Here is a 12,172-nt window from a genome sequence, read left to right as displayed (position 1 = left end):
GTTAGGACCCCACCCTCATGACCACATTTGACCTTAATTACTTCCTTAAAGGCTCCAGGTTCCACCTCCAAATAGAGTCGCACTGAGGCTTCAATATGAGTTTGGTGGTGGGTGGGTGCATAGTCCATTCCATAGCACACTGTAATACATAAAAGCGCTTAAAATAGTACCTGGCCCATGGTAATTGTTTAATAAATTGTGATTTTGTGGTGGAGATGATTTTAAACATCTTTTCCCCTTTTTTCTTTTCTAGGTGCTCGCTTTGGGTTCCTTTTGGAAACACCAGGAATGGTCATTTCTACTTTTCAGGACCTCCGCACGAAGCAGCTAAGGAGAATCTTATGTAGATAAAGTGAAGCCTCTCTCACTGTCCTTCCGCGTTTGGGGACGTCTGTATTTCTCCCTCCACAAGGAGTGTGCGCAGCACCATCATGAACGTGACAAGTTTGTTTTCCTTCACAAGTCCAGCTGTGAAGAGACTTCTTGGCTGGAAACAGGGTGACGAGGAAGAAAAATGGGCAGAGAAGGCCGTTGATGCTTTGGTGAAAAAACTGAAGAAAAAGAAGGGTGCCATGGAGGAACTGGAAAAGGCCTTGAGCTGCCCGGGCCAGCCCAGTAACTGCGTCACCATTCCCCGCTCCCTGGACGGCAGACTGCAGGTCTCCCACCGGAAGGGGCTGCCTCACGTCATCTACTGCCGCGTGTGGCGCTGGCCCGACCTTCAGAGCCACCACGAACTGAAGCCGTTGGAATGCTGCGAGTTTCCCTTCGGCTCCAAGCAGAAGGAGGTGTGCATCAACCCCTACCACTATAAGCGAGTAGAAAGCCCCGGTGAGTGAGTCCGTTCCTGTAGAGGCATTGAGCAGATCTGTGTTGCTTCTCGAAATCATCCCTTTCCATGTGTTTTTTGTTGTTGTAATTTCTAAGAATTAGGGGAAAAGTCATGTCTGTCAGTCCTTGAAAGGGTCATCCGTTCTAACAGCATAGTCTCTAGTTAACTTTATGTCTTGGGAGCAGGGCTGTGAAAACTGTCATGGAGGCATTAATACATCTACCTTTCCATAAATTGGTTTTTTTGCTAAATTTATTCTTTATGTTTCCCTTTGGTTCTGTGCATTTCTCAAGACAGAGGTAGCTATGATTTTATTGCAAGGGAAGAAAATCAGGAAAGAAGCATGATGTTGCTGTCTACATACTTGAGGGTGGTTGCCAGTGACTTATATCACTTTATCCTTAAAAATAGCGCTTTTTATCATCTCCAGTAGAATTTTGTGATGGCATACTCCGTGTGGAGGATATGAAGGAATTATGTTCTGCTGTGGAATCATCTGATACTATTACTTTATATGAGATACTCCTAGTTTTTACATGTGTGACCTTGAAGGGGGTGGAGGAAGCATAATAAAGGTTTAACATTTACTAGGTTTTGACTTTAATTAGACCCACATTCTAGACAGTGGCATCAGTTGGAAAGTGATTAGGCAATCTCAGGCACTTAAATATCTCAGTGTCAGATTGGAATCAAATTTGTTGATGGATTAGTTATTAATAGCTGATGGTTACCAGGTGTTCCCAAATGAGGCTGTGTGTTAGATTCATGTGGCTCTCTCCCAGAAATTCTTATTCTGGCAGAGCCCAGTGATCCATGTTTTTGTTTTTTGGTTTTTGGTCCATGTGTCACATGTACTCCAGATAGTGTTGATAGGGGCTATTGGGTTGGTGTTTGGGAACTATGCTATATCCCATACTAACCTGACTGTCAAATGAAAAGCATTCTGGTTTCTTATGGAATATTTATGACATTTCAAAAGGGAATAATAAGCATCTTTGTATCCACCACCCAGTTGCCTTCAGTAACTACTGTTCCGAATTTGATGGTTAGATTTGATGGACATCATTCCCAGGCATGCTTTTTACTGTTGTTTTGTATGTATGAATCCTTGACAGTATGTACTGGTATTTTGAATAGTTAAAGGTATTGTATAGTGATATTAGAGTATCCTTCTATAGCTTGCTGCATTCATTCAACATCATGGTTTTGTGAGTTCTGTATTACACACTTCAGGGTTACGTTGTCAAGGCCTGTGAAAAATCCTCAGGAGGTTTCATTTGAATTTCACCGATTTCATGTGGGGAAGGATTGACATAGTTGTGCTCTTGAGCATAATATTTTTCTAAATTTATTTAGGTTTTTAGGTTTTCTCCTTGAAAGTTCTTGCACATCTTTTCTTAGGTTTATCAGTATTTCTAGATAACCAGGTTTTATTGTATCCTTTTAAAAGTTACATTTTGTTACAGTTGTTCATGGCTAGAACTGTACTTGATTTTTTTCCAACAATCTTGATGAATTCTCCTTGTTCTAATATACGCATTCTTTCACTGCTTGTTAGATCCACCATGATGTAAATTTTAACATATAATATATACAACAGGGTCATTCAGGTACATGGCTTTTTGATTCCCATAGTAATTTTAAGAGGTACAGAGGGAAGATTCTAATCCCACCTTACAAACGGCAAAACTGAGGTCCCTATAAACTAAGTGACCTGTGTGTCAGACAACTAAGAACTGGATTGAGAAAACATTGTGGATCCGTTTTCTCCAGACCTCTCCCTCCATCCTATGTATGACCTTTCACCCTGTGCAGCAGCAGTTGCCTCCTGACTGGTGCCCCCTGCAGGGGGACTAGTGCACTACAGAGAGTGTTCTTCCAGGCTGCACGCTCTAGCGGTGTAACCTTCCTGCTTCCCATTCCTGTACACACAGCTGTGTGTTCTGGTCCTCGCCTACCGTGCCAGCTTCTTTTCCCACTTTGATTCTTTCATGTACTTCCCTGGTGACACAAGTGGTAAAGAACCTGCCTGTCAGTGCAGGAGAGGCAAGAGACACAGGTTTGATCCCTGTGTTGGGAAGACCCTGTGGAGAAGGAAACGGCAACTGGCTCTAGTATTCTTCTTGCCTAGAGAATCCCATGGACAGAGGATCCTAGTGGGCTGCAGTCCATGGGGCCACAGAGAGCTGAGCGTGACTGAGCACGCACACGCTTCGTGTGGTTGAGTCACGTGGGAACGCTTGGATGCACTCCTCCCACGTGCCTCATTTCTTCTCCTTCTCCTGAGTCTTCCTTGCAGGATAGTAAGTCAAGCTCCAAGGTGGCAGGAACCATGTGCATAATTAACATCTGTACTTTTAATAATGAGCACAATTCAGTACATTTCTGATACTAAAGGCAAACACTACTTTTAATTTCTCTGGCCATTTTCTTCTTTTTTGACAGATGAGTTTTTGGTTTGTTAGTACCCTCTGACCATTATCTTCCCTTTTGTTTCCTTTCATTGCCATTACTATCTGACATTAGATGAATATTAAAACATTAAAAGTTAATACGGAAATGATTTTGTTACTGTTAGTAATTTAGAGATCCTGATGTTGGGAAAGATTGAGGGCAGGAGAAGGGGATGACAGAGGATGAGATGGTTGGATGGCATCACCGACTCAATGTACATGGGTTTGGGTGGACTCTGGGAGTTGGTGATGGACAGGGAGGCCTGGCGTGCTGCGGTTCATGGGGTCGCAAAGAGTCGGACATGACTGAGCAACTGAACTGAGTAATTTACATGTAAAAGACTTGACAGGTAGGAGTTGGAAAACCAGCTAAAATAAGGCATTTTGAGACTCCATGGATATCACTTCATCCTCCCCTTTAGCCAAGAATGGGGAGCCATATGTAGACCAGTTCTCAAAACCTACGAGGACAAGATCTGGTGAATTTGAACAGGTCAGGATTTTCCTTATATTTTTCATACTGTGAAGAGGATTGAGAACAAATGGACTTTTTCAGAGACCACCATGAAGCAATCCCTGCACTTTGTGGGGGAAAAGCCCCACTAAATCAAAGTGCTGGGGGGCCTTAGCCCCGCATACTCGCAGTTACTCAGGCATGCGGCAGGGCACACTCCTGGCTGTTTCTGTGAACTGGGAAACAAGGCGGAGTTCTGAGCTGCAGAGGCACAGCTCAGCACTGCATTCCTTTGAACCTTGTTTTTACCTCTGAACTGTTTTACTTCAAATACAGTATTTCAAAGAGCAGTTTAGCCGTTGAAGCATAAGTTAATCAGGTCTCCCAAATTTGTTGTTTTCTGCCAAGGCCCCTGTTGAGACCTCAGGAGGAAAATCCAGGAGAAACTGCAAGTGTCTGGAAGGTTTAGAGCAGTGGTTTTTCAAAGTGTGTGGTCCCCAGACTAGCAGCATTGGCATCACCTGGGAACTTGGTTGAAATGCATATTTTTAGATCCTTGCACAGACCTATTGAATCAAACTCTGGGGATGGGGCCAGCAGTCTGTGTTTGGACAGGCTCTCCAGGTGATCCTGATTCAGGCTTAAAGTGTGAGAACCACTGGTTTCCAGGCAAGTCATCAAGTCCAGTTGACAAGATGAGGTCTCTTACTGAAAAGAGATGCTAATGAGTTAAGAGTTTGAAATCCCTCTTTATTTAGAAAGTTGCATTTTGTTAGGGGTATAAAATTGACTTGCTTGCTCTAGAATGTCCCTTCCTGCTGATATTTATAAAGATTAGCATTCTGATACAGTGAGTCTTTAGGGGGGTGGGAGAGTAGACAGGGAGAAAGGAATGCTTTGTTATTTGACCCATGGACATTTTCTAATTGTTCTTTTCGATATCTTTTACTATCTCTGTTTCTTTGACCAAAAATAATTTTAATGGATTTAAGTAACTGCTGTTTTTCTTTAACCTATGCCATTTGTTTTGATTTTTTTAGACACAAAAGAGTCTAAAAATTGTAGTGGTCTGGGAAGAAACCAAAAGTTATAGGAACACTTGTATTCATCACAGTTAACAGTGCGATTTACCTATGGCTGATTTATGTTGTGGTTTGACAGAAAAGAGCAAAATTCTGTAAAGCAATTATCCTTCAATAATAAATAAATAAATTTTTTTTAAAACCCAAAAAACAATGGGATAGGGTGTGAGAGGCAAGAACCTTTTAGGCTTCCCTGGTGGCTCAGACGGTAAAGAATCTGTCTGCAATGCAGGAGACCCTGGTTCAATCCCTAGGTTTGGGAAGATCCCCTAGAGGAGAGTATGGCAACCCGCTCCAGTATTCTTGCCTGGAGAATCCCTTGGGCAGAGGAGCCTGGCGGGCTGGTAGTCCATGGTGTCACAAAGAGTCGGACACAACTGAACAACTAATTTCTTTTGTTCTTTTTTGGTAAGTACTTACCAGAGCTAGCACCAAGGTCCAGGGTAGCTTGGCCATTATGAAACATGCATCTTTGGGAAAAGTATTGATAGAAAGCAATAAGACTTGTGTGCAAGTGTGTGGACAGTTGTAGGAAAGAGGAAGTCCTTGCGGCTTCTGAAGACTCTGACCCTGTTGATGATGTAACAGGCGGCTGTTTACTTGGACTTTTGGTAATCTTTAGAGTCCAGGCTACTTATTAGTGGTTGGGTTAAATGGCGGTCCTCTCTTTCTTGACCAAAGAAAATGCTGACATGATGAAGTCAGTTGTCTCGCTGTGGAGTGAAAGCCATTCCGTTGCTATCTGCCGCCATTAAAATGCCTTGGTGGAGATTTCCTGTCTTTTTTTTTTTTCTTTTTTTAATGTTTTTCACATGGTTCCTGAGAATTATCTTCTCTGCTTTGAACTTCAAAGGCCATATCGAATCTGAGCTTGAAATTCTGACATTGCAATTTTGATTCGGATCTCTCAAGTAACACCCTGGTGTTCGCTTCCTGGTGCTGCTTTCATGTTCAGCATCATAGCTCCCAGCTGTTTAAAATTCACCTAAAATCCTCTTCAGAATTCACCTAAAATCTTCTTCACCTGTTGACTGAGTGCAGCGTTTGCCCCTTCAGCTGCCTCAGTCACCGGGTAGTTCCTAGCTCTGTAAATTTTGCCTTAAAATCTTAGAAATGGACAGTGCATGGGTGGTTCCTGGGATCTGAAGGGGAGTGGGCGTGGCTGTAAAGGCAGCCTGGGGGAGGGACCGTGGGGTGGATGGAAGTGTTCCGTGTCTTGGCTGTATCTGTGTCCGTGTCCTGGCTGATCCCGTGCTAGTTTTTCAGGATGTCACCACTGGAGGATACTCGGTACAGGGTAGACAGGATTTCTCTGTTATTTCTCACAGCTGCATGTGAACCTGCCATTATCTGAATCTAAAAATGGTGATCCACGAAAGAAGCAGCTAGTCTTGAATCAGTCACCTGAGTGCCCCTCCTCAAGACACACCGTGTGTCTGGCAGGCAGCAGAGGTGCTCTACGAGTAGTTTCATTTTGTCACACAGAATATTAAAAAGACCTATACTGAAGGCTCAAGATTTAATAAAATTAATATTCAAAAATAGAATAAAAATCTGTAATGTGTTTCTTCATGTTGTTAATGTGATTTTTTTTCTTGAGCCAATGATGACAAAAACCTCTATGTAATTAAAGTGCCTTTTTTTACAGTCTTGTATTAGTATATCCATTTGGAGGATGGGGAAGGGTGGGGCGGGGGGAGTATTAACTCTGCCTCCAAGTTTATCTGAATGATGTGGATATCTAGGAGTCTGGTAACTGAAGCTGTAAGCCAGATACCTAGATGCAGCAGTTAGACGCAGAAGCAGTTGGAAGCAGTTGTGAAGATTTGGGATTAACTATCAACAGTATCAACTATAAAGGTTAAAGCTTTATGACCTGTGCATCATACTCAGTGTTCTCTAGAGAATCAGAACCAATAGGATAGATATAGATCCTATGTATTTATGAGATCCTGTTAAATTTAAAAATTTACTAATTATCCTACTAATAAGGCTACTATTGGTACTTCCCTGGCGGTCCAGTGGTTAGGATTCAGTACTGTGTGATGAGGGCCTGGGTTCAGTCCCTGGTTGGGGAACCTCACATCCCACAAGCTGCATGGCATGCCCTCCTCCAAATAAATTTTTGAAAGGCTTAAAAAGAAGCCTAATACCTGTTATAGATTTATTATGGACGCTGGCTCACATGAGTGTGGAGGCCAAGAAATCCCACAATCCACTGTCTGCAAGCTGAGGAGCCAGGCAGGCTCTTAATGTAATCCCAGTTTTAGCCCAGCGGCCTGGGAACCAGGAGCACTGGTATGCAAGGGCAGGAGAAGACGTGCTCCAGGCTCTTTGTTCCCAATCAGCATTTGGGTGCAGTCCACTCACATTGGCAAGGATGGTCTTCCTTACTCAGTCTGTCATTTCAAATGCTTCTGTCCTCTGGAGACTCCCTCAAAAGACACAGCAAGAAGTACTGTCTCACCAGTTCTCTGCTGATCCTTTAGCTTAGTCAAGGTAACACACAGAATTAACCATCCCACCCCATGAAAAAAAACCCCGAATAAAATAGGAGCACTATTGTAACTAATTCAATAAAGACTTTTAAAACGGTCCTTGTAAAAAAAAGAAAATTTATTTTCACTCAAACACCTACAATTCATGTGCAGCTCCCCAGGAACTGAGTCTGCCCCAGAAAGACTGAAAAGAATCTGCCAGCAGTGCAGGAGAGCCAGGTTCAATCCCTGGGTCCCTGGAGAAGAGAATGGCAACCCACTCCAGTATTCTTGTCTGGAGAATTCCACGGGCAGAGAAGCCTGGACGGCTACAGTCCGTGGGTCGCCAAGAGTCAGACACGACTGAGCAGCACATACACACACACACACACACACACACACACACGCACGCACACACACACAGAGGAAAGACAGGCATGAGAGTACAGCACAGTGTGCTAAATTGAATGATACAAGTGTGTATGGGGGACACAACCAACTCTTAGAAGCCTGGGGGTGCCCCTAGAACTCAGCTCACCTGACTCTAATGCGTCGGACATTGTGTTCCAGTCTGTGCGGTGGTCCAGATATATATGTATTAACATGTGTGTCTGTATATGTTTCATTGTACCAAGTATTTAAATCAGTTTACGAGGAGACTTACAGTAGAGAGTATTACTAATAAAGTAGGCCAGGGGGAAAAAAACTTCATAAGGAAGGTCAAGACTAAGGAAAATCACCACACGGGTGCTCCAGGAATGACTGATACAGATGTATCAGAGTCGAGTTACTGTGTGTGTGCGGTCCTAGGCTGGATGGTTTGCTCCTACTTTTGGTGTGGGAGAGAGATGTGTGTGACCCTGAGATGAAGGAAGAATGCTTTAAAGGTTGTAGAGCATTTATGCCTGAGGCTGGATGGTGGGTGAGAGCCACTGAGGCAGTATACAGAGACTTCCTGCTGGAGGGGATCCTTGGGGCAAGAGCGGTGTCCTCAGCCTTTGAGTTCCTTTTCCATCGTCCACTCAGGGCTCTATTCTCCCATCCACGTGGAAGGTTTGTTTCGCAAAAGCATTTCGCTACTACTGCTTCCATCCAGGCTCAAGGCACAGCCACGTGGACATGGACTTTAGATGGCAAACTTTTTTCCCCTGTATTATCATTGGCATGTGGCTTGTGTCTGATAATTTCATCACTGTCATCTGCCGTTTTATTAGAAACGGATGAAGTAATGTAATCGTGTGTAGGATTTTATACCCAGATCTCTTAGTGGTTTCCTTTATCTTAAACCCAAGACAAAATATGACGTTGATTGTTTTGCTCTTTTCTTCTTTCCTTGAGCAGCTGTTCTTAGTGCCTGATTTGGGGGCACTGGTTTTGTGTTATTTATGAATGGATGAACTCATGGTAAGCTTTAGCAGTTACTATGTATTATTTGTACATAAAATATAAAAGTACATGAATTACATAAGTTGAAGCAGATATCTAGATAATTATTATGTGACTTGTTTCTGGGCAGAGTTTTTTTATTGCCAGATCTTTCCCAGCTTGAAGTTTTAAGACTGTGATCCGCAGATTGTACGAAGTATCTTACTCATACTTTTGTTTTCCTGACCATTATCCTCTACTTCCTTCCGTCTCTGTCTCTGCAACAATTAGGTGGGCTGCTGCTGCTGCTGAGTCGCTCCAGTCGTGTCCGACTCTGTGCGACCCCATAGACGGCAGCCCACCAGGCTCCCCCGTCCCTGGGATTCTCCAGGCAAGAATACTGGAGTGGGTTGCCATTTCCCTCTCCAATGCGTGAAAGTGAAAGTGAAGTTGCTCAGTCGTGTTTGACTCTTAGCAAGCCCATGGACTGCAGCCCACCAGGCTCCTCTGTCCATGGGACTCTCCAGGCAAGAGTACTGGAGTGGGGTGCCATTGCCTAGAGAAGATACATTCAGACTTTTTGGATTCACTTAAGGTTCATCGCCGTTGCATTGTTGTTCCTCCAGTTCATAAGGCTGTAGGAAAACTAGCCAGCCAGCAGCTATTAAAAACCAAGCACACACTCAAAGAACCACGGCTGATGGAAAAGCAATTTTGAAAACCACAGAGAAACACTGGTAATAAAGTAGTTCACTGATGGCAATTGTGAGATAGTAATGTTTTCAATCAAAAGGAAAAGCCTAGCTAATAACTTCCAAGACTAGCTTGGGGTGAACTAACATTAAGACCTGTGAGTATTGTGTTGGGGCTTTTGATCCCCACATGTGGCTCCTCCTCAAACAGCAATTTCTTGTGGGTCTGGGAGTGTTTTGTGTGGTTGTGGTGGGGACGCTGCAGGTGACCTGCCCTCGGTTGGTGTAGTGCCTTAGGCCCTTGATGGACCCTTGAAAAGTGAGAGAAATGAGGGGGAAGGTTAGCTTTTGTAATGATCTCGGGCTGATTCTCTTGGTTTTACTTTCAGCCTCCTTGGTATTAGAAGTTCAAAGCTTCAAAGCAAAGACTGGACATTTCTTTCTCCCGAAACTGTCCCATCTCCTTGTCTTTTTCTAATTTGAAATGCAGTAGTCTCTCAAATGACCCAGCAGCATGCCTGATAACCCTGAGCTAGCCAAATCACCAGACCTCAGCCCTGATATTTGGAAAAACGAGATTTGTTTGGGGAGGAGATAAGGAAGGAAAGAGTGGAGCTTTACAGAGCAGGGCTGAGGGACTTCTGGCAGCTGGAGGCTACCCTGACTACGGTGTTAAAAATCTCAAGAGGGCCTGGAGAAAGGAGAACTGAAAAACAAATTTTGTTAATTTGCTAGCGTGGCACTGTTAGATGCTGGTCTCAGGACTGATTTGAAAGGCTGCAGACTTGTTTCGCTGCGTTTAGTCTGGTCTAGGCACTCATGACGTCAGCAGCAGTTCTTCCCTGTGGGTGCAGATGTGTTAAGGGACTGAAACTGTCCCTTAACCCGTTTCACCTTCCTAATTACCAGTGCCCTCAACTGAATTTCTCCATTGGCATGACCGTCAGCACCGAAGCCTGCCCTTTAGCATTCCATTCAGTCTGCTCTTCATGACACTGGTACGGGCCACGTGGGCTGTATGACTAGAAGTAATGTTAACCTCTCTGAGAAAGAAAGAAATCTGGAAACAGAGACTTTGTTTAAATAAAGAAATTTAGATCCACAAAGGACTGTTTGGCATTTTTCTCCCCTGGTTATGTCTGTATGTTTCTTTTTTTGAGAGAATCTAGTTTCCAAAATTAGTAAGCTTTGATTTATTAGCTATATGAGGAATAGACTTTCTTTTTAATTAAAAAAATTTTTTTAAATTATTTATTTTTGACCTCACCAGTGGGCATGTAGGATCTTAGTTCCCTATGTGCATGCATGCTAAGTCGCTTTAGTCGTGTCCAGCCCTTTGCAACCCTGTGGACTGTAGTCCGCCAGGCTCCTCTGTCCATGGGATTCTCCAGGCAACGATACTGGAGTGGGCTGCCATGCCCTGCTCCAGGGGATCTGCTCATCCCAAGGACCAAACCCCCATCTCTTGTGTCTCCTGCATTGGCAGGTGCGTTTTTCACCACTAGTACCACCTGAGAAGCCCTCCTCAAACCCATTCCTTGCGCTGGAAGCGCAGTCTTTCCACCACGTTAAGTTCTGTCCTCCGCCCCCACCCCATTCTTTAAATGCTTGTTCTTACGCTCTGGAGTCCATTTAGTAGATCTTACAGTGAAAGATGAGGTTCACATCCTACTGCATTGTGATGTCATCTCCAAAGCAGCTCTCTGAGATGCTGCTGTCCTCTGCTCCCTGCTCTCTCTCACAAAGCAGCCGTTTCTTACCTGAGTTAAGAGTATGGCTCACCTGGTCACACATCACCTGACCCCCTGCCCACTTGCCTGGGTGGGCTCTTCAGTCAGGAAAAGGCAAAAGGAGAGACTGTGACTCTTGAGAATTATTTGGGCAGCTTTTTGTAAACTGAAGGTAAACCTACATATGGCAACAGAGTGAAATTAATTGCCTTGTATGTTTTTTCCTGTATGTTTCCCTATAATTCCATCTAGCTAGCTCTGTAGCAGACTCAGCAGTACTTTTTCTGTGATGGTGTTGTTTCTTTAAGCATGTAAAAAGTGTCTCCAGGGTATGGTGCTGTATTGGAAAGGTTTGTTGTTGTTGTTGTTTGTTTGTTTTTTAAAAGAAAACATTAAAAAAAATTTTTTTTAATTGTAGGAAAATTGCTTTACAACATTGTGTTGGTTTGCAGACAGGTATTTAGGTACCGTGGTCAAGTTAGGAAAGAATTGTGGGCAAGTGCTTTTGAAACATCTAACGACAGCTTTTCAATAGGAAAAAGAACAGCTGATGTTAAAATGAGTTATTTTTCAAAGAGAAAACTGATAGGAGCGTGTCCTAAGGACTCAGGTCAACTTGAAGGGGCTGTTCCTGGCTAAGGCAGATAGTATGACCAACAAGATGACTAAGGTCAGAAATGAATTATCAGCCACTGGAGGATAAAAACAGGGATCCAAGCTGATAGTGAATGAGGGAGAGGGCTTCCCAAGGTGGCTCAGTGGTAAAGAGTCCGCCTGCCGATGCAGGAGATGCACTTTCTATCCGAGTCAGGAAGAATTGCTAGAGGAGGAAATCGCAACCCACTCCAGTATTCCTGCCTGGGAAATCTCATGGACAGAGGAGCCTGGCAGGCTACAGTCCGTGGGGTTGAAAAGAGTCGGACACAACTCGGTGACTAAACAACAACAGTAAATGAGAGAGGAGGGCTGTTGCTTACAGTAGAATGCTGACTGGCAGATGTGGAGTTCTCTAGGAAATTCAGGACAAATGGGAACTGTTAAGGAGATACTTCTCCGTAGTTGTAAGTTTAAAATGTGGTGGGGTAGA

General features: G+C 43.7%; 1 protein-coding gene across 14 annotated transcripts in view; it reads left to right on the top strand.

The window, feature by feature from the left end:
• The window catches only part of SMAD1 (SMAD family member 1), an 82,898-nt gene that overhangs the window by 35,946 nt on the left and 34,780 nt on the right, over positions 1-12,172 (top strand). For all 14 annotated transcript variants that reach the window (XM_060400624.1, XM_027956253.2, XM_015101506.3 and 11 more), the window contains exon 2: positions 254-831. In XM_060400624.1, the coding sequence (XP_060256607.1) occupies positions 432-831 (400 nt within the window). In that variant the 5' untranslated portion in view covers positions 254-431. The remainder of the gene's footprint in view (positions 1-253; positions 832-12,172) is intronic.

This window comes from Ovis aries, chromosome 17, assembly GCF_016772045.2.
Source record: "Ovis aries strain OAR_USU_Benz2616 breed Rambouillet chromosome 17, ARS-UI_Ramb_v3.0, whole genome shotgun sequence".
Taxonomy (NCBI): Eukaryota; Metazoa; Chordata; class Mammalia; order Artiodactyla; family Bovidae; genus Ovis; species Ovis aries.
This window is presented reverse-complemented; position numbering and strand designations above follow the sequence as displayed.